This window comes from Oreochromis aureus, linkage group 3, assembly GCF_013358895.1.
Source record: "Oreochromis aureus strain Israel breed Guangdong linkage group 3, ZZ_aureus, whole genome shotgun sequence".
NCBI classification, from domain to species: Eukaryota; Metazoa; Chordata; class Actinopteri; order Cichliformes; family Cichlidae; genus Oreochromis; species Oreochromis aureus.
The window spans coordinates 57,476,320-57,503,857 of NC_052944.1; the positions used below are offsets into that span (position 1 = coordinate 57,476,320).

General features: G+C 39.9%; 1 protein-coding gene across 4 annotated transcripts; it reads left to right on the forward strand.

Moving 5' to 3' along the window:
- Positions 1 to 2,123: 2,123 nt before the first annotated feature.
- LOC116335924 (NXPE family member 3-like) lies at positions 2,124 to 24,638 on the forward strand. 4 transcript variants are annotated; one of them, XM_039605449.1, is made up of 6 exons: positions 2,124 to 2,344; positions 16,975 to 17,433; positions 18,290 to 18,579; positions 18,988 to 19,058; positions 23,687 to 23,893; positions 23,985 to 24,638. In XM_039605449.1, the coding sequence occupies exons 1-6, from the start codon at positions 2,294 to 2,296 to the stop codon at positions 24,590 to 24,592; spliced, it is 1,686 nt and encodes a 561-aa protein (XP_039461383.1). In that variant the 5' UTR covers positions 2,124 to 2,293; the 3' UTR covers positions 24,593 to 24,638. The 4 variants fall into 4 exon arrangements, with proteins under 4 accessions (XP_039461383.1, XP_039461387.1, XP_039461389.1 ...); XM_039605453.1 differs by having other exon boundaries at positions 18,991 to 19,058; XM_039605455.1 differs by having other exon boundaries at positions 16,981 to 17,433.
- Positions 24,639 to 27,538: the final 2,900 nt, after the last annotated feature.

Below are 27,538 nucleotides of genomic sequence, written 5' to 3' on the forward strand. Positions count from 1 at the left end.
ACTTGTGACCAGAAAGCAAATCAATTTACCTGCTGTATGTAATACAAAATGTAATGTTTCACTAACCATAAAAGAAGCATCAAACGACACTGTTCTTGTTTAGAAAAGTTCCCCCTTTGGAGGATATAGAGCCTTTTGGCTCCAATCTGTATCCCAAAAGTAAGATGAATAAAGACAAGTCTGGATATAAAAACCTCTGCCTACCTTTGATTCCTTTTTCATTTTTTACCTTCTAAATATCACCGAGAAAACACTTCTGCTCCAAAATTAACCTGATTACAAAGAAACCAGTATTTTACAGTGTGTGACTGGACAGAGTGTGACTGGTGCACAGTGGCTGTGGTTTCATGGTCAGAGTTGGGTTACATCAAGTGTAGCAGAGATTCATATAAATTTTAGTTGATGATGCCCAGATTTATTCACTAAATTCCACCTTTATATAAATTTTATACCGCAGCTCAGCTGCTAAGAAAATGTACTGGAGCTCTCAATAGAAATTATTGTCAGTTATGATTTTTTTTTTCCCACACTGAGCCACTAAAACTGATTTTAGGGTTCCCCGCCTGCTGAATCCCCCTGTAACCTAGTAATGAAAATTTCGTTCATCTTATTGTATTGATCACATGTTTAGACAACAGTATACATAGGTATATTATGTATAACGGATAGCATCACATATGTGCTTTATACTTTATTACACACAGTTAAGTGTTAGATGTAGACTGGCACACCCAGGCACCATTAGACATTAGCCACATTAGACAGATAGGGAGACCCCTCTCTGACTCTTAAGTCAGTTTGTCCTAGACTTTGGGAGAAGCAACCTGTCTCTGAGCAGACTCCTCTGGTTGTTTATGACCACATGCAGAGGATGTATGTATTTATTATTATTCACATCAGTAATTTAAAAGTAATACAACTTATGCAAACTGTATGGCAGCATGTATCTCACCACCAAGCCAATAATTTCAGAATTTTAACAGTGTTTCTACAATAAAATGTGTGGGGCAAGTGCACTAGTTATATGGCATATTTGATTATATGTAAACTTAGCACAAAAGATAGAAACATAAAAGCTCAAGCTTCAACAAAATGATCCTAAAAAGTCTTACTGCATAGGCAATCCTCATGTGCTTTCTTTTTAAAGCTGTTATCCAAATGCATGGACAAAGAATGTGGACATGAACAAGTTACATACATTACGGGGGATCGTGGCTCAAGAGTTGGCAGTTCGTCTTGTAATCAGAAGGTTGCCGGTTCGAGCCCCGGCTTTGACAGTTTCGGTTGTTGTGTCTTTGGGCAAGACACTTCACCCGTTGCCTACTGGTGGTGGTCAGAGGGCCCGGTGGCGCCAGTGTCCGGCAGCCTCGCCTCTGTCAGTGCGCCCCAGGGCAGCTGTGGCTACAATGTAGCTTGCCATCAGCAGTGTGTGAATGTGTGGATGACTGAATGTAGTGTAAAGCGCTTTGGGGTCCATAGGGACTAAGTAAAAGCGCTATACAAATACAGGCCATTTACCATAATAGAATGGTAATTTTTTTTTTTTTAAATCTCAAAATTAAAAAGTTTAGTTTTGCTTCATTATACTTCTGCTACACATCCTTTAAAAACCAGCTTCATTAACAGCTCCTCTCACAACAACCCAAATTCAGAGTTGTGTTAATCTATCTTAAGCTATGACACAGTAAGCCAAGAAAAACATACGTTTAATTCTACTGTTGTAATAATTTGGCACAGTCATGGTAAAAAGACAGTAAACGGTCTGCCAAACACACACCACAAATCTCTGAATAAATCTCTGCTATTCCTTGAATTTTTCCTTGTTTAACCTTATAGGCATTACTGCACATCGTTGTTTGGTTCATCTCGAGGTTAAGTTACAGCCTAATCTGTCCACATTAAAAAAGCAACATCTTCCTTAAATTCTTACTTCTCGTCATGTAAGTTGGTAACTTAGTTATAACACCCTCCAAACACATATTTGTTTTTAATTGCTAAAATCTGGGTTCTCTCCAGATGACCTTCAACAACTCCTCCCCCCTACTCTTCATCATCAGCTGGATCAATCATCTTGTGTACCTATGTGTCCAAACAGACAAGCTGATGATTGATTGGGGACGACATCAGTGGGCAGAAGAGACCGCACGTTGCTCCCTAACAGAGAGAATAACTCTCTGTAGCTGCAGCTTATTTCGAGAGATTTATGCCTTAAAAAATTGCCAGTTTAAACATTTCTGAGGGACCAAACCGAGAGGATTTTTACCGTTTCATCGTTATCGTTACATTTGCCAGGATGATATCTGCCGTTTCCTTGTTATTTCATCTCTTCATTCAGTTTGAAATGGTGAGTTGGCCTCTCTTTTATCAGTTTTGTTGATCTGTTGATCAGAGTTGCACAACATGGCTAATAAGGCCAGTATTCAGTACTGTGTTGTGTAATAACTGTAACTGAGATTTAGCAAATTTACAGAATCGATTAAAGTATAGCAATTGTGCTATAGCACTGCAGTTCTGCAGTGCTATGTACATATGGACAGTATTAACATAGGGGAAAAAGATATATATATATATAAAATGTACAATATACAAGCCGTATTTTTAAGAAAGAAAAAAAAACGGGCTATTATAATGTCACTTTTGTTAAAAGAATTTGGCCAAAACTGTTGAACAGTTTTGTAAAATCACTTAGATCTGAATGCATATTTATAAAAATAACATTTGAGGTTGGGCTTTAGGGGAATTAGAGGCGTCACTGTGGCAAATGTAATCAATCAACGTGACTGAGTTTGATAAACCTGGACTCTTACCGCATGAATCAAACAGGCACCTCAAGCCTCCCAAGTACTATTAATCATATCATATATGATTTATTTACCTTTATTGCCAACAGTATCCTGATGTTCTAGACCCAAAAAGTGCTCAAATTTGATTAAAATCATGGAGTGATCAGGTAGCCTGATTAGCGAGTTGTTGTTTTGACCTTCTGCCCACCTGAAGCAACATACTTCCACCAATGCAGCTGCGTGTGTTGCTTTAAAAAGCTGCAGAACATGTTTAAGCCTTATAACAGAGGTCACAGGCTAGTATTAACAATAGATGTAAATAAATAAAGCGATTTAATGTGAAATGTGACTAAAATTACATAACTAAACTGAATATCTTCTTTAATTTTATAATTATATTCATTACTACCAAACACACAGTTTAATGAACTTTACACCTAGCAGCTCTAAACATATGAAGTCTTACCTGGGATTAATGAAATTCAAATTATAAGTAGGCTACTGTAGCTTTAAAACTGTAATAAAATAAAATAAAATAAATAACAGAGAATTTAAAAATGAATAAACCATTTGTTGTATGAATTTTGACTACTATCCAGTTTCAGACTAAGCATTAAGCAAACAAATCTGTTCGCACACTGTTAAATTGATCCAGTTTCCATCCTGTTCTTGGTGACGTCTAGACAAAGCTTTCATCAAATTAAAAGGTTAAGTGGTAGACAGGCCATAGGGAGCTACTGGTGATGGACAGGAGAGCCAAAGGTTTGCCATCTTTACTGATTTCTACTCTCAGGTCCAGTAAGAGCTGACTGTTTTCAGTGAAACGACCTCAGAAATATGGATAAGACTTCAGGTTTGGAAAGGTTGTGTGTGTTTAAGAGGCCAAACCAAATGAACTTTTATTGGCAGTCATGCAGTAGTAGTTTAAACAAACAACATAAATGGGGTTATAGTCCACAAAAGAAGGGCATGGATTAGTTACTGTGGGTTGTAGTGCGGGAGAAAACATTGAGATTAGCATTAAAAGTCTTATCTTATTTGACTTGTTACTTTTTAAAAAATAATTGATTTCACATATTGGATAATACTACTAATAATGGATCATGCCACCACTGGAGCTACCGGTAACTCTTTCACCAATCAGACGTAGCCATGCAGTCACATGACCAGATATGGCAGGCCAAGCAACCTAAGCCTTTCAAACTACAAAGACGGACAGAAGAAACACATTAAAAAAATGGCAGAAGCAACCGTCTCCGCAAAAACTGAAGAGGACAAATACCCTTGGCCGCATATGCAAAGCATGTTTCGCTTTAAGGGAGTACAAAAGGACAGCTATATAATGCGATGTCTTCTGTGTGAGCCAAAGCAAACTGACAAAAACTCAACATCTAACCTGAGGAAACATTTTGCGGTAAGTTTGCTCTAAATTTCTTTTTTAGCTGTGGTTAAGAGGATGTCAGTTTTACAGCGGCTGTGTCGAGCTTGATTCCTTGAGAGTCGGTGTACTGCAACTTTTTGATGTGTCCATAATCCAACACACGATTTAAATGGCTGAATTGCCACTTCAGCATGCAGTCAAGTACTATGGAGTCTTGCTAATGACCCAATAATTTTATTTGGCATGTCACGGTGAGGACATGTTTAATAGTTTCAGAACACTGGCCCTCGAGGACTGGAGCTTGACACCCGTGGGTTATAGAATTACAGTCTTAGGCCTTGCCCATATTAGAAATTAGATGATTTAAAAAAAAAAATATGTGCATATCCAAAATCACCCCCTTTCTACTAGAAACTACATTAGTAATTAAGCCGTTTTAATAATTTTCTTTTCTCCACAAGTGACTTTTTGTCCTGACTCTTGCTTCAGAGAAGTACAGTTATAAGGTGTAGAAGTTTAAGAAAAGCTAAACTTTTTTTTTGAAGGAGAATCTATTGACTAGCACTGCTAAGCATTGCATACGTTCTTGTTTTGAACTTTATCTGGATTTTTTTTTTTTTAGCAGAGACACATGTGATGTAGGCACGACTTTGTTTCTCTTCCCTTCCTGTCGTCTTCGGGTCAACACAACTTAAAGCACTAATAAATATTGTGGTTTACACCTGATGCCTAATGATATCCTCCACACTATGCACTTGAACATGCACTTGAAGTGATGATCACCTTTTTCATTGAATTTTGAGTGTTTTAATCAACATTGCTACATCTGTGGTGTTTCTGGACAAAAGTGACTGCCATAAGAAATGAATTGGTATCCACTCACTGAACTAGTGATGCGCGAATCATGAACGAATCGTTCAGTACTCGAGAATCACTTTACTGACTCGTGAATCATGATTCACAAGCGCAACTGACTCACTGACTCATCCCTGTTGCTGTTAGCAAACTAATTTCATTAGTAGAAATATATCTAGCTTATAATTCAAATTGTGAAGAAAAACACAACATCCAGTATCTTAACAAAAACATTTCTGCTCTGAACTGGAAGAAAAAACCCTGAGTAGAAGCTCACATCAAGACAATAGCTCCTCGGTTCACGGTAGCATCGCTCTGCTAACATGCTAACAGCACATTTGAGCTACTCACCCCCTCCTTTCCTGCGCTGAATCGTAGAGCTAGCGAATCACTCATGACTCGCTAACCCCCTCCCTCCTGTGCTGAATCATAGAGCTAGCGAATCACTCATGACTCGCTAACCCCCTTCCTCCTGTGCTGAATCATAGAGCTAGCGAATCACTCATGACTCGCTAACCCCCTTCCTCCTGTGCTGAATCATAGAGCGAGCGAATCACTCATGACTCGCTCACCCCTCCCTCCTGTGCTGAATCATAGAGCGAACGAATCACTCACTCACTCACCCCTCCCTCCTGGCTCGCAGCTACTTCTTCTTCTTCTTGGTTGGCAACCAATGTTAAGGCACTACCGCCCCTGGCTCACAGCTCAGTGGACATTTAGATGAGAAAATATATATTTGACACATGTAAGGAAAATACTAATAAAATAAAAATAAACAAAAGAAATGTTCCTTTAGAAATTCTTTTGCTCTTTTTTGCTATATAAAATAGTTGTTTTCTTTAAGAATCACTCATCTTAGCAGTAGGATTTACATTAAAGAGAAACAAATTAAGTTTGAGTGAAAATGTACATTTTTTGCACTCTCTGGTCAACTGACTCAGTGACTCAAATGACTCAAAAAACCCGATTCACTTTGGTGAGTGACTCATTAAAACTCGATTCAGTAAAAAGAATCAAATTTACCATCACTACACTGAACAGCCCACTTAACTGAATTTGGTGGTGAAAAATGTTTTTTTTTTTTGTGCTAGTTTAACCCTCCGGTCGTGTTCATCACCCACCCCAAATAGTTGAACATGACAGGATGACAGGCGGGTTAAGAATATGGGAACATTGTTTTTTGTTTTTTAAAGTGTATAGAAATTGCTTAGTCACATGTCATTTCATGGTCTATTTTTTCTCCCAACAGAGGGTTCACTCCAACAAAATGAGGATGCATTCAGAATTAATGGACAGAAAACGAAAGTTATTTTGCAAAACTTACAGATTCTTTTACTGGCTCTAGGTGGAGCTGCCACAAGCAACGTTTGACAAGCTTCTGCTTACGTTTGTATGTGAGGCCAACCAACCATTTTCTATAGCTGAGACATCCTCCTTCAAAGTAATGCTACTCTTACTTGAGTACAACTTTTTGATACCAAGTTTGGTTGTTCGAGCCCTGCCTGCTCCAGTCTGCAAGTATCCTTTTGCAAGATACTGAACCCCCAACGTGTTCATCAGATTGTTAATCTGTGTGATTCACTTCAACAACTGGAATATAATAAATGAATAGATGGATTTGTAGTAGATTTTCCATACATTCATTACATCTATTCCCAAAGCACAAGAAATATCAAATGAAGGCCTCCACTGAAATAAGGTTATGACCAAAGACTAAATTTAATTCTCTGAAAAACTGGCTCTTCATTATTTAGTGATGTAGTCAAGAAAACTTTATGGACAATGTTGCTGACTAACCAGTATTAAATATCAATAGAACCATTAAACTTATCCTGGAGTGTGAACACCTCTGAGCTACTGAAAAAGACACAACAGAGACTGTACTTTTTGAGAGTACTCAGAAAGAACAACATCACACAGAGACTGCTGGTGTCCTTTTATAGAGCCTCCATCGAAAGCATACTAACGTACTGCATAGGCATCTGGTACGCTAGCTGCACAGTGGCTCAGAAGAAAGCACTACAGGGAGTAATCAACGCTGCCCAAAGGACAATCGGCTGCCCTCTCCCCAAACTGGAAGACCTACACAGTTCTCGCTGCCTCAAAAGAGCCCATAACATTATAAAAGATATTTCACACCCTGGACACTCCATGTTCGAACTGTTGCCTTCAGGTAAACGGTATAGAACAATATACACAAGGACTAACAGACTCAAACACAATTTCTACCCAATTGCAATATCCTGTCTCAATGCTACTAAAAGTAGATAACGTCACTGCCCCTGCTGTCAGTTATGCCCTGCTGTTGGAATGTTTTGACTGAGTGTTTGATTGTTGACTGATATATCACCTAGGACGTATGTCAAGTGACTGTATGTGGCATTAGGCCTGGATTCCTTTGGGTGCATTTACTGTATGAGAAGATTGTATTTTATTTTATTTTTTCTACAGTATTTACAACATAGTTTTTTTTTTTGTTTTTTTTTATAACATAGTTTTTAAGTATTTATTTTTGTGAATGTTGCATTGATCAGAGACATCTCTCAATTTCATTGTACTTGTGGCAATGACAATAAAGAATATTCTATTCTATTCTATTCTAAAAATTGGATGGCTTTGTAGTGTTTAAGACCAGCGAACCAGCTGGGGGGCCACCAGTGTGTCTACACTTCAGAGGGTGGGGTGGTTAGACTGGGTTAGACTGGGAGGAGACCCAGTGACGTTTCCAAGCTTGGATAAGTTGGAGTCTTTTAAAGGTCAATGTAAAATTCAGGGTCTATAAAAAAGAATCATCTGATTTCAAAGAGTTGTAATTCCACAGCCGTTCACCTGTCATTGATACTTTTAGAAAGAGATTTTTGAGTTTCATGTAGTTGCCAGTGTGCAGTATAACAACAGCAGTGGCTGCAGTGGGATGAGTTTGACTACTGTATGTACGTATGCTGTGCATCCAGAGGGGGACACATTCACCACTTGTAAACACTGTGAGTTTTGTGTGTAAAATGTTATATTCAGCCATGTATTTTAAAATATAATTATTTTTTTAAATTAAAATAACTTCATGTTCCACCTGCACCGCCTTTATAGCCCACCAGGGTAGAGCAAATTTGTACTAAATAAAAAATTCATAGAGTAAGTAATATAAATATTGTGATGATTAATCTAAGCTAATGTTAAAATCTTCATTATATTCAGTATTGTATATGAAGTTGTTTATCACCCAGTGTTGCTTTGGATAGATACTACCCACATAGCAGACAGGTCTGGTGTCAAGCCAGCACTGCTGGCTGACTTCTGGCATGGTAAGTGGTATGTCACCCACATATATGCGCCAGGCCTGGCGTAGATTGCACTGTTTATGTGATGGCATGCCACCTCTGGCCTGATTGTGGTTTGGTTTATGTGGCCCAGGCTCATAGAAAACAGGTCTGGCCCGGATCCAGCATCAAGCTTGCACTTCTGACTGACTTCTGGCTGGCCTGAAGCAGCTTTTAATGCTATACTAATACTATACTACTGTTGTTTTTCAAAAAATATGTTTATGTTGTAGTTTTACAGAGAATTTAAGCTTAAAGTGGACACTCAACTTTTATAGTCAAGCGAGCCCAAGTGTGCAGAAATAATACTGAATCATAACAGTACTAGTATATAAAGTACTGTTACATCGTACACAGTGTATTTTTGTCCAAACTCTCAGCATTATCTCACAGCATGTGTAATCACTTTCAGCTTTATATCATTTTTAACCATTGTTGTGCAACATGTCAATCCCATGCTGTCCTATGATGGCCAGACATTATTGAAAATAGGTTCATCCACCAAAGTTTTAGTTTGGCTTGGTGAAGATAGCCAGGGTTCTCTACCTCCCTATCTGGGAGCAATACGTTGTGCTAGCATCCCATACTGCAGCCAACATCTACACGGAAGCAACGCAAGAGACAGGATACCCGTGGAGGTTGCCGCGCTAAGCTGAGAATCTGGATTTCTTACCTTCCCCATGATTCGTCAATCTTTTCCACGAATCCTGCTGCCATCGCATGCTCTGGTCCCTGTGGACTCCTGCTTGGTTTCTGTTGTCAGCTCTATCGAGAGGAGCCCTCTTGGATCCTTCCCTCTTCAGCATCTGCCTTGGCGGGGGGTGGATTGATCAAACCTTTGACTGGTGGATTGGGTTGTCACTGCCTGAGAAGTCTCCGACCCAGTACCCCTCAGGTTGGGTTTAATAAATGCAAGATCGGTGCCAAGTAAGACCTTCACTTTGAAGGATTTTTTTTTTCTTCCCATGCATTGGATTTCCTGTGTCTGACTGAAATTTGGACTTCACCTGGTGAGTTAAGCGCCTTTTCTGAACTACTGCAAGCTGGCTGTGATTATTTTAGCACTCCAAGTCACGGCGGGGTGTTGGCTGTTGTTTTTAAAGCACACTTCGATTTTAAGCAGCTATCCTCACTGACACGCTACACCAGCTTTGAACTTTGTTTGTGTGAACTGGGCCACTCGCCATCACTGCTGTGAATTGTGCAATAGTTCACTATCCTCCTAGATATAATAAGAAAAATAATTTTTTTATGAGAGTTTTCTGGCTTTCTTGCTTACTGTGCATCACGCTATGACCAGATCCTGGATTCAAGGCTGTTGCCCAGGGAAGCCCCTGGCTAAGGACTTAATGGACTTAGTGAACTCTTTTAATCTTGTTTAATCTGTTAAAGGTGCCACTCAAGAACAAGGTCACACATTGGACTGTGCTATCATATGAGTTATGTGTCTGTAACTTACATGTCGAGGTATTCTCTGACCATATGCCCATTTTATTTGACATTGTTCCTCTTAGTCCTGTGATTAAACAGGTTGCACCTGTCCCACACTGTCGTGCCTTCGGCTCAGATACTGCCGAGCATTTTTCTACACTGTTTGACCAACTTTTGTCCCTTCGTCTGAGTAGTCCACCTCAGATGGATTACTCGTTCATCTGGACTTTACAGTGTAAACCCAAGACCAGTCCTTGGCTAACTGATTTTACTCAACTAGAGTCAGCAACATTGCCCATAAAGACTAGATGATGTGAAAAATGACGGGCTGCACTTCTCCCTGGAAGCTCTTAATCAATACCAGCCTCTTGTCTGGTCAAGTACCAAAGGAGTTTAAGAACGCAGTATCTACCTTTTACTTAAGAAACCAAATCTCTAAGCTTCCTTTTCTGAGTAAGATCCTGCAAAAGATTGCTCACACTCAGCTGATTGACTATCTAAATGATTTTCAAATCCCAGAAGCTCTTCAGACTGGCTTTAGGCCATTTTGCAGCATGAAGACAGCTCTTATAAGAGTTATAAATGACATTTTGTTAGCAACGTACTGTGGTAAAAATGTATTGCTTGTTTTGCTGGATATGACACAGTGGATCATGACCTGCTGATCTCCTGACTAGAGCATTGAGGAATTTCCAGCTTAAAATAATAAAATCATATCTCTCTAACAGGAGCTTTTGTGTTATATTAGGTTTGGCTTCATCCTCTGTGGCCCCTCTGCCATGTGGTGTACCACAGGGATCTATTCTTGGGCCATTACTGTTTTCATTGTATCTCCTACCACTAGGTGCGATCTTCCGAAAACTCAAAATTTCATTTCGTCTATATGCTCATGATTGCCAGCTTTATCTACCTTTTAGTCACTCTGATAGCTCCTTGATTGGACTCTTGCTTGATTGTCTTAGCGATATTAGATCATGGATGGCTATAAATTTTTAAAATTTTAATGAACATAAAAAGGAAGCAATTTTATTCAGTCCCAGTTGTTCCTCTGGTACCCCAGAAGTTGACTTTGCTGCTCTCACTCCTTACCTGAAGAACTCGGTTACTAATCTTGCGGTAAAAATCGATTCTGCACTTACCCGTAGTTTCGATGGTCATGTTAATGGGGTGGTGAAATCTTCATTCTATCACCTCAGACGTCTGTTGAAGGTTAAACCTTTTCTTTTCAGGCGTGACTTGGAAACTGTCATCCATGCTTTATAACCTCAGGCAACTCCCTTTTAATAGGGGTTGGCCAGGGTGCTATGTCAGGCCAGCAACTGGTGTAGAATGCTGCTGCACCATTTTTAACTGTTAAAAGAAAATTTGAGCATATTACTCCAGTTCTGGCCTCCTAATACTGGCTTCCAGTTGAATTTACGATCAATTTTTAAAAGTAAGTACTGAATATTAAGTCACTTATTTATGTGGTAATGTTTAATAATGAAGAACATTAAAACATTACTGTTGGCCACATATCGGCAAAGTTATGTGGCATTAGCGATGTTTGTACTTTCAGCGTTAACTTGGTTTTAAAGCCTTTACTTTAAAATATACGCCGTTTACTAGTTGATCTTAATCTTACAGAGAATGTGATGATTTTATGGATAATTAAAGTCAGTCATATATCCACAAACACAACAAGCTGAAAGTCGGTGATGCTGCTCGGTTTGCAGTCCTGAATATCACGGCACAAGCAGGATTCACTGCACTGTTAATGCTAGCTATGTTATATTGCTGCCTCTGTTCGGTGGTGTCGAGCCAAACGGACTTTAAAGTGTGTTTGAACGAGAGTGAATGAATAATGGAATTGTAAAGCGCTTTGAGGGTCTCGAAAAGCGCTATATAAATCCAATCCATTATTATGGTGTTACATGATATTCTATGAGGATCTTCTGTGTTTGTATACTTTCAGCCCAGTTTGACCCATTTAGCAGAAGTCAGCCTGTTTAAGGCTCTGATATCTATTCTGTATGACTTAAAGCAGTTATGACATGGTCTGATTTTCTCACCCAATAAAGGGATATTTAATATATCAGTCTACTCTTCATTTATCAGACACAGTTATCACAGCTCGTACATTTCCTTTTTACACATATATGTAAGCATTGAGCCAAATGTATTAATGCCAACATATTAAACGAACAATATTTGTCTCTTATGCATAATACATCTATATATACACTGTCAAAGATACTTGTCTGTGAGTGAAGATTTAAGGTGATAGGAAATATAAATAACTGCAACTTGAATCTTTTTGAAGCTCAGTATTTGACACAGAGTTCATATTCACTGCTGTAATATATCATAATAATCTAATAATAACTTTAATATTGGCCATATTATATTTACATTACCAAAGTGAGATGACTTTAGTCTCATGAACAACATAAGCTAATTGTTATTTACTAACTAATCTTAAAACGACTGCTCAGTACAGAAATGAAGCCCAACTACGTACTACGAAGCGTGCGGTCGCTGGATTGGGACACAGCTATAGTGAGACAGGGGAAAAGCAAAACTAGATACACTGCACATGGGACAGTGACTATCAAAATAAAACAGGAAGCATGACATTCATAAAGATGCAGACTAGACACTGAGATGTGGAAACATGGAAGATTTGGGAACAGAGGAAACATGAAGTACAGAGACAAAAATAACTGGAACACAGAGAAGGTGTAGCAACAGAGAACAAAGACAAGCATACAACACAGAGAGAAAAATAATGATATAAAAAGACTACAGAACAAAACCTTCACCAGAGAGACAACACCAGGATCACAGGGGAGACACAGAAACAGAACAGCAAACCAGAAACTATAAATACAACACAAACAGAAAACAATTATTCAAAGAATACAATTTAAATCAAAAACACAAACACAGGGTCACCAGACCCAGTGCCGTGACACATTCTAGAAAACGGTTTTAGGTTGAATATGTTTAGATGAATAATAATAAATAAATAATATTGTCAGGTAAAACAACTATGACTATTAACAAGAAATGATGTTTATATACTGAATATGCTGTCTTACAACGAATTCAAAATGACATGGTCTGGTATTTTATTTTCAAAATTATCCAAATGTATGATACTAGTAGTCTTCTGGGATAATTTTGACAAATAATAATTTTTTCCAGACATCTGTATTTTCTGAAATGTCAAAGTGATGCAACTAAATACATGGTACTTTTATGATGAAGTAAAACAGTAATAATGGTGAAAATATTTCATGAAACAGAGGGCCCCATGATCTTTATGGCTAGTCATTTTGTTTATTGTTTTGTTTCTCTTAAATCTCATGATGTCACGTTGGTTACAAATATTTCTTTTTCTTCCGCCCCCAACTGCTCTTCCACCTTTTTAAATCGGTTCACGCTGAGGAAACCATTTTCAAGAAAACCACTCTCTTTTTCCCCCTCCCCCTCCCCCCTTTTTAAATGTACTTTTTTGACCTATCATACCACGTTTCTTTAACATACAAAAATAGTTTTCACCCAGACCACCTGGAAGGACGCCTACAGACTCACTAACTATCCGGCCCCCATTTACACATCCTGGTGTGTTGTAAGCTGGCCACATCGACGAGAGCTCACACACATCACACGTACATGCATGCATGTATGTATATCTATATGCGTATATGGGCATATGCATATACACACAGAAAAACATCTGTGTGGAATAAAGTAGAAAAAACATATTGTCACGGCGAGTGAAGTGAGCCATGTGGAGATGATAAAGGAGGATCCAATCACAGGCACTTGTAAAGGTGTGAAGGTGGTTTATTGAACACAAAACACAAATAGAAAAACGGCAAACGGGACGGCAGACTATCTAAACTGAGAACAACTAAACCACTAAACATGAACCAGAACACGAACATGAAGGAGGATGGGCAGAGGTAAATGATGATGGACAGCAGGGCAAAAACACGAATGGTAGATACACAGACGGACCAGCAACTACAATGACAGAAGACACGACTTAAATACACTCAGAGAAACACAGGGAGATTACACACAGCTGGGGGACACAGCTGGAAGTAATTAACGAGAAGAGACAAGGGAGGTAAACTGAATACACTCACATGAGACGCAGACCTTCACAATAAAACAGGAAACAAGAGATCACTACACAAGGACGCAGACTAGACACAGAACTAAACCCACACAAAACATGAGAACACAAAACCTGCGAACAAAACCCTAAACCAGAACCACAGTAATATAATTTATCATAAATAATCAAAACACCAGTGAAACCCCAAAACACTCCAAAATGCAAAAATAAACCAAAACATAAGGAACTCAAAATGCTGGGTCGAAACTGACCCGGAACCGTGACAATTATGCTATCCTTAATACACAACTAATACCTATATATATACTATTGTCAGAACATGTGATCAATATATAAGCGTAAAAGAAATTTCCATTGCAATATATTGCAAGTAGTAATTTAATGATTCAATGACTATTGAATAAAGAGCAAGATTAGATTAGGCAAGGCAAGGCAAGGCAAGTTTATTTATATAGCACAATTCAACAACAAGGTGATTCAAAGTGCTTTACAGAGACATTAAAAACAAAAACAAATAAAAAGCATGATTTAAATTTGATTAAAACAAGCAAACAAACAAACAAACAAACAAAACAGTATATAAAATCAAATATCAAAACAGTAGATAAAATCAGAACAGTAGATAAAATCAGTAGTTAAAAAGTAGGTTTTGAAATTTAAACTTAAGTGTGGATTTGGTGCTTTATTCAAATGCAGCTGAGAATAGGTGAGTCTTCAACCTGGATTTAAATAAACTGAGCGTTTCAGCTGATCTGAGGCTTTCTGGGAGTTTGTTCCAGATATAAGGAGCATAAAAGCTGAATGCAGCTTCTCCGTATCTGGTTCTGACTCTGAGGACTGATAACAGACCGGATCCAGATGACCTGAGGGATCTGGAAGGTTCATACTGGGTCAGGAGGTCACTGATGTATTTTGGTCCTAAACCATTCAGAGCTTTATAGACCAGCATCAGAACTTTAAAGTCTATCCTCTGACGGACAGGCAGCCAGTGTAAAGACCTCAGAGCTGGACTGATGTGGTCCACTTTTTTGGTCTTAGTGAGGACTCTAGCAGCAGAGTTCTGAATGAGCTGTAGTTGTCTGACTGATTTTTTAGGTAGACCTGTAAAGATGCTGTTACAGTAATCAAGCCTACTAAAGATGAATGCATGGACTAGTTTTTCCAGGTCCAGTTGAGACATCAGATATTTTATCCTTGAAATATTATTGAGGTGATAGTAAGCTGATTTTGTTATTGTCTTAATGTGTTTTTCTAAGTTTAGGTCTACATCCATCACTACACCCAAATTTCTCGCCTGGTTTGTGGTTTTTAGGTGTATAGATTGAAGTTCTCTGGTGACCTGTAAACGTTTTTCTTTGGCACCAAAGACTATTACCTCAGTTTTATGTTTGTTTAGCTGGAGAAAATTGTGGCACAACCAGTCATTAATTTCCTCAATGCATTTACCAAGAGCCTGTACAGGGCCTCGGTCTCCTGGTGACATTGTGATATATATTTGTGTGTCATCTGCGTAGCTATGATAGTTTATTTTGTTGTTCTTTATAATCTGTGCCAGTGGGAGCATGTAAATGTTAAACAGAAGGGGTCCCAAGATGGAACCTTGGGGAACTCCACATGTGATACTTGTCTGCTCAGATGTGAAGTTACCTATTGATACAAAGTATTTCCTGTTTTCTAAGTATGTTTTGAACCAGTTTAGTACAGTTCCTGAAAGACCTGCCCAGTTCTCCAGTCGTTTGAGTAATATGTTGTGGTCAACTGTATCAAATGCTGCACTGAGATCCAGTAAAACTAAGACTGACATTGTTCCACTGTCTGTGTTCAGACATATGTCATTAAACACTTTGGTCAGAGCGGTTTCAGTGCTGTGGTCGAAGGAGCTTGGAAAGAAAAGCGTCTGGACTTCTTTAAGTTGCTTGAAGACGTTTCACCTCTCATCCGAGCTTCTTCAGTTCTAAGGTCAAATGGCGAGTCCCAGATTTAAACCCAGTGGGAGTATCCCCAAAGAGGGACAAAGGACCCCTGGTGATCCTCTAATCACATGAGCCAAGGTGTGAAAGCGGGTGTGGGTCCCAATCAGCCAGGGTTTCGGGTGAGCTCATTGTGAAACCTGGCCCCATCTTGTCATGTGAATTCCTGAGGTCAGATGGCCCAGGATGTGAGTGGGCGTTAAGGCGTCTGGGAGGAACTCAAAACTGGATTATAGATGGCAGACAGTTGGTGTCGTAAACCACCGCCTCTGTTCAAAGATGGTCGCTCACAGTGGACATAGATGGCCTCTTTCACTCCTCTTTCAAACCATCTGTCCTCTCTGTCCAAAATGTGAACATTGGCATTTGAACAGAGGCGGTGGTTTACGACACCAACTGTCTGCCATCTATAATCCAGTTTTGAGTTCCCTCCCCAGACGCCTTAACGCCCACTCACATCCTGGGCCATCTGACCTCAGGAATTCACATGATAGGGTGGGGCCAGGTTTCACAATGAGCTCACCCGAAACCCTGACTGATTAGGTCCCACACCCACTTTCACACCTTGGCTCATGTGATTAGAGGATCACCAGGGGTCCTTTGTCCCTCTTTGGGGATACTCCCACTGGGTTTAAATCTGGGACTCGGCCATTTGACCTTAGAACTGAAGAAGCTTCTCGGATGAGAGGTGAAACGTCTTCAAGCAACTTAAAGAAGTCCAGACGCTTTTCTTTCCAAGCTCCTTCAACTACGATGAAACTGGATGACTGAGAACCTTCACAGACATCTTTCAGTGCTGTGGTTCTGTCTAAAACCTGACTGGAAGGCATCATAGCAGTTATTCTGTTTTAAGAAGTAATTGAGCTGTTGAGAAAATGCTTTTTCAATAATCTTACTTAAAAATGGGAGATTAGATAAAACTTTATTAATCCCTCGGGTGGTTCCTCTGGAAAATTCAGCTGACATGCATTATACATTGCAAGTAAGATAGTGAAAGCAGGAAATGGCATGTAGAGACGAATCATTCATTATGTTGTGTTTTAAACTAAACACAGACTTCTTTTGTTTGAAGCATTTATATAACTGCCATGCTATCTCCCTTTTCCAATTTCAGAAGAAAATAAACACCACCTACATCATCCCCTACCCAAGAGATGCCATTGTAACTCAACCTGTTGACATACATCACAACTTCTGCAAGTTAAAACCACTGTCCTCTGAGGAGACTCTTGAAGAACAACTTCTGCTAGAGTCCATTGCTTGGCCTGAAACCCCATCTTTACCATCACCTCTTTTTATGAACAGCAGCAGTGATCCAGCCCACAGCACCTTCACCATTCTCCCCAGGAAGAGAGAGGGACAGTGGCAAATAGGGGATAAACTGGAGGCCCTGATCAAAATACATGACTTGATGGGCCGTCCAAAGAAGTATGGGGGAGACGTCTTACTTGCCCGGCTGCACAACCCCACCCTTGGTGCTGGTGTTGCAGGACAAGTGGTGGATCATCTCAATGGTTCCTACTCTGCTTTATTCTCTTTACTCTGGGAAGGAAGTGCAGAGGTTGAGGTGATGATAAAACTTTTAATTTTTATTGTAGAGTTGTTGTACTAGGGTTGTTGCTATGTCTTTGTAGTTTCTAGCAGATTTAAGATAGGAATGCTTAATTTATCCCATATTTGTGAAGTTTATTGTTGCATCAACTGAAATAATAATGAAATAAAAAGAAAAAAATAATAACAAAAAACAATAAGACTAGCAATAATAAAATAGAAATAAAAAAACTAAAACTAAAATATAATAAAATGTGTGTATCTTAGTGGTCAAGGGCCATTCTTTATGTTGATAGCTAGAGAATAAAATAAGTGTATGTATTGAGTTGTATATTACAATACAACAACTCAATGATGGAGGAGGTAAGACAGAATCCCTTCACATTCAAGATACTTACTTAATCCCTAAGGAAATTATGTGGCATTGGAAACTTTGCAGATGACGAGCAGTGGAGGTGGAGACTCTCAGGCTCAAAAGATATGGGAGGCTTGAACTCATCTGGAATGGGAAACAGGCTCAGGCTCACCTTCAGGGTCAAGGTGCACAGGACCCACAGGTGTGTGCAAGTGGCTCAGGTTGTGCGTGGATTCATGGACGTGTGGTCTCCCCAGGATGTGGGAAGCCTCAGAGTACAGAAAGCTAATGGTCACAGGAATAAGAGGTGACACTTCAGGAGACGAGGCGCTTCCTGGTGCCAGATCAAAGGTTCAGACCTATCCTGGCCTGCAGGGACTATTTATATCAACAACTTCACATTTGCTGTAGCACAATGAAGTTCTGTCTTGCTTAATAATATTTAACAGTACCATGTGTCAGATCCATATTATATGCACTTCCTAAATTTTGAAACTTTGATTATTTGTTCTACCAGGTGACACTGGTTCATCCCAGTGAGGCAGTCACAGAGCTGCGCAGGGTGAACATAGAAGAACCCGACAGGATCTACTTCAAGAGTCAGTTCCGCTCGAGCTTGCTCACTAGAACAACCACCTGCAACGTATGTCTACGTCCAACCCAGCCTGTGTGCAACTACACAGATTTACGTACAGGTGAGCCATGGTTCTGCTATAAGCCAGCAAATATGAGTTGTGACACCAGGATCAGCAACTACAATGGAGGATATAAAACAAGCCTGACAACCATGGAGAAGCTTTTTCAGAGGTGAGCATTACCTGTAGTGTTAAATTTCTAGAGTTACTAAAATCAAAAATTAATGCAAGGGAAAATAAGTGCTACTTTGCAAATGCTTTCAAAACACATGAAATAAATTCCCTCACTTTTTAATATTTGCTAGAGAGGGAACTATATAGCTTGCTACCTGGAAAAATGTTCCATATTTTCTCTATGTTGTCTGAAGCTTAATGATTGGTAGTTTATAACTCGAGCTATTTTTGCTGCCTACTGACCCTAAAATTTTCATTGTCAGTAGTGATGTGCCATTGTTACCTAAATATGACAATGATAAAAATTTGAATTTGATTGACTGTATTTAATATGTCTCTAGCTTAAAAATCATTTTAATACTTTCCAATTTTTGTGAAAAGATTTTATTGTGTGTACTTTCCTCAGCAGCGTAAACATGAAAGTCTCCATTCCAGCTTCAGGACCTGCCAATGTCACTGTTTTTCCAAAACAGAAAGGTAAAAATACAAATCTTACCACTGACATCTATATCTTAATCTTCATCTCTGTATTTTCCCTGCCCTCTCTGTGGGGATGGTGTTCGCTCTGTGTCGTAGTGCGATGACACACAGTTTGTGCTCCAATGGTCAAACTTTAAATACTTATCTGTGTGGGTTAGTTTATGGTACACATCAACTTTTAAATGTCCCTCATCACTCGTGGAAGCCTCACAGTCCAAGAAGGCTAACCTGACACCTTTTTCCCTGGTGAACATGATGTATTGGTCCATCGAGTAAATGTGATCAGTGAATCGTGGTAAGTCCTGAGAGTTGATTCTCACCTACATACCTGAACGAGGCAGCATGGTGGTGGGTGGATTAGCAAGAAGGTAAAAAGGTCCTGAGTTCGATTCCAACACATGGCTGTGGCCTTTCTGTCTGGACTTTGCATGTTCTCCCTGTGTTTGCATTGGTTCTTTCCAGGTACTGCGGCTTCCTCCCACAGTCCAAAGACATGCAGTATGTAGGGTTCAGTTAATTGGTCATTCTAAATAGCCCATAATAGTGAATGTATGCGTGAATCTGTGTGTAAATGGTTGTTCGTCTTCAATGTGTTAGCCCTGTGACAGACTGGCGACATGTCGAGGGTATACCCTGCCTTTCGACCTAACTGCAGGAGAGAACAGATGGATACCTGAACCAATGATTTGATGGTGTTCCAGTGTAGGACAGCAGAGCTCTCTTTCTCACTCACCATTGACAAATTGACTGCAATGGGTGAAACTGGGGAAGCCATCGTGCACCCATAATTCTCCTTGTAGTATTGACCGTCGTATGTGAAATAGGTGGAATTCAGACACAGTTCTAAAAGCAAACACACTTGGTCAGTGCTGAGAGTGGTCCTCTCACTAAGGTGGGGTCATCCTGTAATCTCTTACGAAATACCTCCACTGCTTCAGGGACTGGAACACAAATGAAGCGAGATGTAAAACTCTACGAGACCATGGTTTTATCTGCCTCCATAATGTCATCGCTCACCTTCCTAAGAAAATCCAAAGTGTTCTGGATGTGGTGTTCAGAGCTGCCTACGAACGGGTTGAGGATCGAAGCCAGAAACCTGAAGATGTTATAGGTGACCGAGGTGATCATACAGATCCGTTTATGTATCTTTGGTAAACCATACAGACTTGGGGCCTGTTCTTCGTACCTCGCTAAGTAAGTTAGCCGGATTTGAATGTTGACGATTTCGCGTGATCTTGGATCGTTCGGTTCTCCGAAGCTCATCTGGGACTTGCTGTCATAGCAACAGATCCGTGGCGTAAACCTGCTCGGGAGCAGGTTTACTTTATGTAAACAGGATTAGATCGCGACCTCTCAGGTATGTCCGCTGCAGTTATATGAAAGCAAGAGCGATATTTCGCCACTGTTTTACCATAAATAAATATTATCAATGTAACTAAAGATAATGTATTTGATTCTTTTATTGATTTCATACAGATACATACAGGTCATTTCCGAAAAAAAGGGAAATGTACTATTAATCATTCTATTACATGTAGTAGATCATGTCAGATGTAATTCATATTTTAGAGTAGTAATAGTAAATTACTACGTGCAATCAAGATGACAGACCACGGCTAAAAAGCGAAGGTGGATTTGGGAAGTCTGTCGCAGCCATGTCCTGTCCGTTTGTGCGAGCAAGGAAGGTGCAAGATTGATAAGGAGAGTTTTCAGAATTCAGCGGATATTGCGGGATAGACGGGATCCTTTAGCTCGGCGCGACGGTGTGCTCATAGAGAGATATCGATTCTCCCGTGAGGGTATTATTTTCTCTCTCTCTCTCTCTCTCTCTATATATATCTATATATGTATATACACTTACTGTACTGTATATACTTACTCCCGACTTACTGTGCATGCTTCAGTCACCCTTGCATGGGAACAGGTAAAAGTGATGGAGTGTTATGTCAAACTACACACAAAAAACCCACAATGTCAATAAATGTCACAGTACAAAAGGGGTGTGACGAGGGGTGCAGGACCACCACCTGTCTTTATTTGCTCTGCCCTTTTCTTGGTTGCTGTTATAAACAAACAAACAGATTATTTCAGGGTCTCTTGTCATAGACTAAAAGCAATATAAGTGATAAATATTACCATTCTGTAGAATATTCTTATATTTCACTTTTACTTGTCCCCATGTTCTAGTGGGTCCTGTTGTGGCTCTAATGTGAAAGAGGATATGATGTAATATAATATAATGTGGAATAAAATAATATCACATGATATAATGTAATATCATGGATCACTTACGAGTTTAATTTGTCAGCAACTTTCTGCCAGCCCTCTCTCCTTGCTTTTGCAGCCTTTGCAGTGTTCCCCTGCGTTTTAATTAAACTCTGAAACTCCTGATATCCCTCAATCAAGAGTTCTTGGTCTGCTGCCGTGAGATACTGAGCGCGCTCCTTCGACATCTTCGCCGACCAATCACAGGGTTGCCGATCAATGTTTCTACTATCGATGCGTAGCCCCTTTTAAGCCACCCAGTGATCTCAGATTACTTCATCCAGCTATACTAATCGTCAACAACAGGTGTGTTCGGAGAACCGGATTAGCGAGCTCAAAGTTAGCGCGATGATTTGATCTTGGATGTGTCATTTGATCTTGGATGTAGTAAGCGAGGTACGAAGAACAGGCCCCTGGTGTAGATTCCCTGTTTATAGCCTGTTGTATGAGGTCGGGCCAACAGCATTGTCTTGTTCTAAATGTCATCTATCACCCCCTTCCTGTAACCACTTCTTGGGTCTCTCTTCAGGGGCTCACAAGTATTTTGGTCACTGAGCAGTGACAAAGTTTTATCACTATAGTCTCTCTGGTTTAGCAAAACTGCTCACTTACCCTTTTTTGCCAGAAGGATGATAAGTTGTTGTCATTACCAAGCAATGCGATTGCTTTCTCTCTTCCATGTTGATGTTGGATGCTGGGGGGATTGCATTGCTGAGACAGGTTGAAACTTTCGTACGTATTTGCTCTGCTTCTTTTTAGTATATTGATGCTAAAATTTGTTCATCTCACCCGTTAATTGAGCAGCTGGTGCTGTGCCTTCTGGAGGACTTTTGTTGTTTGGAGGCCCTTTACTGAAGAGCACATTTGCAGATTTCAGGGAGTAATCCTGTTTTTTTCTGCATCTGAAGCTGAATCTCAAATCAATTAATTCCATGTGAGCAGTCTCGTGTTGACACCCTACGCTTAGCCTTTGATTAAGTAATAAAAATTGATGTTCACATGGTGCACCCTGACACAGAACTGACATTTACACATTCTCTACTGATTAGAGATAGACTGTATTGAGTGAGTCGAGACACTCACACAGAATACCAACACACCCACTTGTTAGTGCCAAAAACCTGCCGGGAAATGATTTTCCAGGCAGCCCATATAACCCTATGGGAAGGCATATGGGATATGATAAAAGTCAAAAATGGCCAGATTTTTTGGCAAGGCATCAGAGTGGATGTGCACCGGTGGTGGGCATTCTGCCCGAAGTGTTAGCTGGTTAACCAACCTGGTATTACAAAAGCACCTTTGCATCCATTACCATTAATGGAGGTCCCATGTGAGCACATTGGCATGATCTGGCCATTTCACCAGAGGTCATGAGAATATCACTTTGTATTAGTTCTGGCGATTAAAAAATGTAATATCTCTAAGCAGTGCGACTGTGCACCATTTCTGGAAAGAGTTTGGTGGAGGCACCGTTTTAAGTCGTCTCCGGATTCAGCATCTCATTCATGTCTTGCATAGTAAAGAGCAGTACAAATTACTGGACATTGATTCAGTTCAGTCTACCATCCTCACGCTGACAGGCCAGTGTGTTGACTGCCCCAAGGTGAATGAAGTGTCACAGTTTGTTCCTTAACCCATGCCATGGGTCAATGAGCTCCTGGACCAGTTAGGCACTGCTTGATCTTTAAGGACAATGCATTTGACCAAGGGCTTCTAGGAGATTCCCTTGTTTCCTGAGTCTAAGGAAAAAACATCCTTCTCCACCCTGTATAGTTTGTACCAATTTGTCCCACTTCGATTCAGCTTGTTTGGAGCCCTAGCTACATTCCAGCACCTCATCGACCAGGTGCTGTGTCTGCACACTGCATATGCTGCCTACTTGGATGATGTCATCATCCACAGTGACACCTGGGTGCAGCATGTGCTGCAGGTCCTTTAGTCTCTGAGGCAGGCAGGGCTCACAGCCAACTCGAAGAAGTGTGCGGTTATACAGAGGGAGGTACAGTATCTGGTGTATGATTTTAGTTGTAGCTTTTAAACTACTGCAGTACTGTGGTAATTTATTGGGTGCTGGCTGTACATGCACTCATGCGTTAATCTCAAGGGTAGTGCATTTGTATTGATCGGTTGGAGAATCAAAAAAGAGTCCTAAACATATTTAATACAATTCCATTGTGTAAGATCAGAAAATGACAGTGACCAGATGTTTTATGAAATCAAAATGAGAAAGAAAAAAAAAAGCAGTACATTTGCCAGATTTTAAGTTTTATTGCTACAGACAGGTTAAGAATAGACTTTGTTTGTTTCTTTTTCATATTAAGTAAAAAACACACGTAATTGTCTGTTTTACTGCTTACCAGGTCAGTCAGAGGTGAACAGCAGCAGTGTGGAGTCTGAACCCTCTGGCTATTACTACCAGGGTGTGTGGCGAGCACTAGGTGGCACCACCGTTCATCAGTTCAACACTTCCTCAGCCATCACTCAGTGTCTGAAAGGAAAGCAGGTCTATATGTATGGAGACTCCACAATGAGGCAGTGGTTTGAGTACCTTAATGCAGCACTGCCAGGTAGCTGCTCTGCAAACCTGGCAAACAACAATATTTTATTTACACTATTTTATTTATGTAGTTTAACTTATTCTCTTTGGAATTCTTTTAGATCTAAAGGAGTTTAACCTTCATAGCCACAAATCAATCGGACCTTTAATGGCCCTGGACTATGCAAATAACATCTTTGTGATGTTCCGCGCCCACGGTCCTCCTATACGTACTGTCAGAGTCTCATCCATGGAGCTGCATTATATTGCCAATGAGCTGGACAATGTGGTTGGAGGCAGTAACACTGTAGTAGTTTTTGGCATCTGGGCACACTTTGACACTTTCCCTATTGGGTTCTACATCCGTCGACTGATGTCCATCCGCAGTGCAGTGGTACGGCTACTGTCCAGGGCTCCAGGCACAGTGGTTGTCATTCGGACTGGAAACCCCAAACCTTATACAACAATTCTTGGTGCATTTGTCCACAGCGAATGGTACACTTTTCAGCGGGTAAAGGCACTCAAGGCTATATTCAAAGGATTGAATGTCCATCTGGTGGATGCCTGGGAGATGGTTCTGGCCCACCACCTGCCACACAGCATGCACCCACAACCTCCAGTTATCAAGAACATGATTAATGTTCTGTTGTCATACATATGTCCTCCAAAGGGCGTATTTACTAGTCTGGCTGACCTCCTCATTTTAGGTTTGACAGCGTTTAGTGGGTAAAGGTGAATGTAAGGACATAAATTGAGCTGCGGTTTGGGGAAGGCCTCGAAGTGGTTTGGCGATGACTCCCGGGCCTGGCAGATCCCCATGCACTGAATAAGTGTGAAGAAGTTAAAGAATTGAGAACAAGGAGGGAGGGTGAGGCACGTAAACAAGAATGAACAGCTTACAGAACTGGGGGATCAGATGACAACCGTAAGGAGCGTGTTTGGAGGCGTGGTCCCACTCCTGAAATTCTGATAGATAATCTCCAATAGATGTGTTTCAGTACTCCATTTATAAACATATTCAATTCTCATCTAATCTATCTTCTTCACTCTTCACAGTGCAGTTTATGAAGACATTACTCCAGTTTTCATATTTCCACTATGATGTCAACTGTTGCATTCTCTTAGACTTCAATTGGGGCTTTTTTATTAGTGCTTTCATATTTACAATTCAACAATTCTGTTATCCCTTTTATATTTTCTGTTTCTTTCAATATTCATAATATTAAATCAAAATCGATTTTCCATCCATCCATCCATCCTCATCCGCTTTATCCGAAGTCGGGTCGCGGGGGCAGCAGCCTAAGCAGAGAAGCCCAGACCTCCCTCTCCCCAGCCACCTCCTCCAGCTCATCCGGGGGAACACCAAGGCGTTCCCAGGCCAGCCGAGAGATATAATCTCTCCAGCGCGTCCTGGGTCTGCCCCGGGGCCTCCTCCCGGTGGGACATGCCCGGAACACCTCACCCAGGAGGCGCCCAGGGGGCATCCTTGTCAGATGCCCGAACCACCTCAAAATCGATTTTAAAAAGCCATTTTCAAAAACATAAAATAGTAACATGAGGGGGTAAAAATGAAAAACAACCAGCAAAGCTGACATGTTCCAGTGTGTTCCTAAGATGGGAAGAACCTGAAATATTATGCTGTCTCTAAATGTGATTTCATGTAATTATGTGTTTCCATCGTGCGGGTCAACCAATTAGATCACTCGGATTTGGTGCTTCACTGAAGGTTCAACCCATTATTTTCCTTTTAATAGGCCTAGTTGTCAGTGTGGAGAGAGGCCGGTAAGGAAGCAGACCAAAGTTATCCTCCAAATCTGTGTCAAGATGGCTTACGTCCATCCAGCTGGTTATTATGGTTGACTGCCAGCCCTGAATTTGTTTCTTGATTTTGCAAAATTTTGTAATTCTGTATCTGAGAATGACTCACACACTTTCCACATTGCAGTCTGTTTGGAAACCAAAGTGGTTTTTTTCCTATTCACTGAACTTAGCTGGAGTGAACTGGTGATTACTAAAGAAAATTATTTTTTTCTAAATAAACTGAAGTATCTCAGACATGATTTGTTGAGACTTGACTCGAGTGTGTAGTAGTTTTTCCTTTCTTCTTGCATTGTGCTTGCTAATTTGTGTCTGAAAGGTGTTTGGAAAATGTCACGTGACTATGTGGTGTATGAAATATTTGGAGAGGTTGTCCTGAGTTGACTATCTTTTTTAAAATCATTTTCATAATATACAGATAGATACTGATTATTGTTACATTAGCTTGCCAAATATATTCAGAAGTGAAGTTAAATAAATAAAACTGCTTTGAAAAAAAATTTTTTTTGTGAGGTACCACACAGGAGCACCATTTTTGGAGTTATACTAACAATAAATGTACCTACTACCCACTCAAGGTAATACTTTGCGCAGCATGCCATTTGTTTAGTCCGTTGTAAAGTACATGTTAAATTATAAAAAAAAAATACAAAATAAGCATTTAATTAAAACAGAATTAAATACCATATGTTCTCTTTGACTTTTTTTTCCAAATGCCACCACCACCCTCACCCTTGTTCTTGATCCTACCAGTGACTCCCATTCATAAAAATCTCTAGCTCTGGCTACTGGAGATACTAGCGGTACAGATGCCAAGGGAATACATGTCCTCTCACTGCTGACTGTAATAATTCAATACTTTATATATACTTAATAACATATAATAAATATACAAAATGTCCTAGTTGAAAGCACTCGACACTGAAAGCATTTTTTGACTTTTTTCTTTGTTCATGTTAGTCCAAGTAAGTAAATCCTTCTTTGGGACCTCAGGATAGATCATATTAGAATAAATAGTAGGACTGTAAAATTTTAGACTTTAAGAAAAAAATAACTAGATCAGAAAAGCATCTATGAAGTGAAACAGTTGGTGTGACAAACCTGGAAGCAGTTTTATATCAAATGAACAACCTAAAATATTATGTATTTGATGGGTTTACATGCAGAATATTTTTATCTTAAATTCATTAAAATTTGATGTGTTCTGAAAACAAGACAAAGGGATTATAATTACCAACCCAGTTTTGAGAAACACTCTCAGCTTATGTATCTTTTATTCATAAGGAGAAACAGAAAACTGGACGACTGCAGAGCCTAGGGCAGCAAACATGCTAGGACCGCCCCTGTTTGCTGCACTCTGCACATTCCTGATTTTGGTCCAGTACAGTTTTTATGCCTTAATTAAGGAAATTTATTTTTTCCACCTGAAATGTAAACTTTAGTCACCATCTTTGCAATTAAATAACTTAATATTTCTGTTCAGGATATTTATAAAATCTACATATTTTATAGTAATAATTTATAATTATATGATAATATCTACCAGAGGCCTGGGAGCTTGAGGGTCCTGCGCAGTCACTTAGCTGTTCCTGTTACCTTCACCCTCCACATCTTCTCCAGCTCTTTGCTGAGGCCTTTTTATTTCTCCAGCTTCTTGTGTTCCTTCTTCCTGATGTTGCTGTCGTTCAGAACCGCTCCGTCTATCACTACGGCCGTCTTCTTCTGTCAGTTGTGTAAATACTGATTTACACAACTCAGAGCCATGGGGGCCATTTCACCAGAGAACTCTGATTATCATCAAAGTCAGACTGACGACAAATTCAGACTAAAACTAAACCAGAGGAGAATCAGACTGTGG

Coding starts and splice junctions, on each gene's coding strand:
- LOC116335924 (XM_039605449.1), top strand. CDS start 2,294: ATGATATCTGCCGTTTCCTTGTTATTTCATCTCTTCATTCAGTTTGAA. Junction 18,580..18,987: donor ATGGAGAAGCTTTTTCAGAG/GTGAGCATTACC, acceptor TACTTTCCTCAG/CAGCGTAAACATGAAAGTCT. Junction 23,894..23,984: donor CCTTAATGCAGCACTGCCAG/GTAGCTGCTCTG, acceptor GAATTCTTTTAG/ATCTAAAGGAGTTTAACCTT.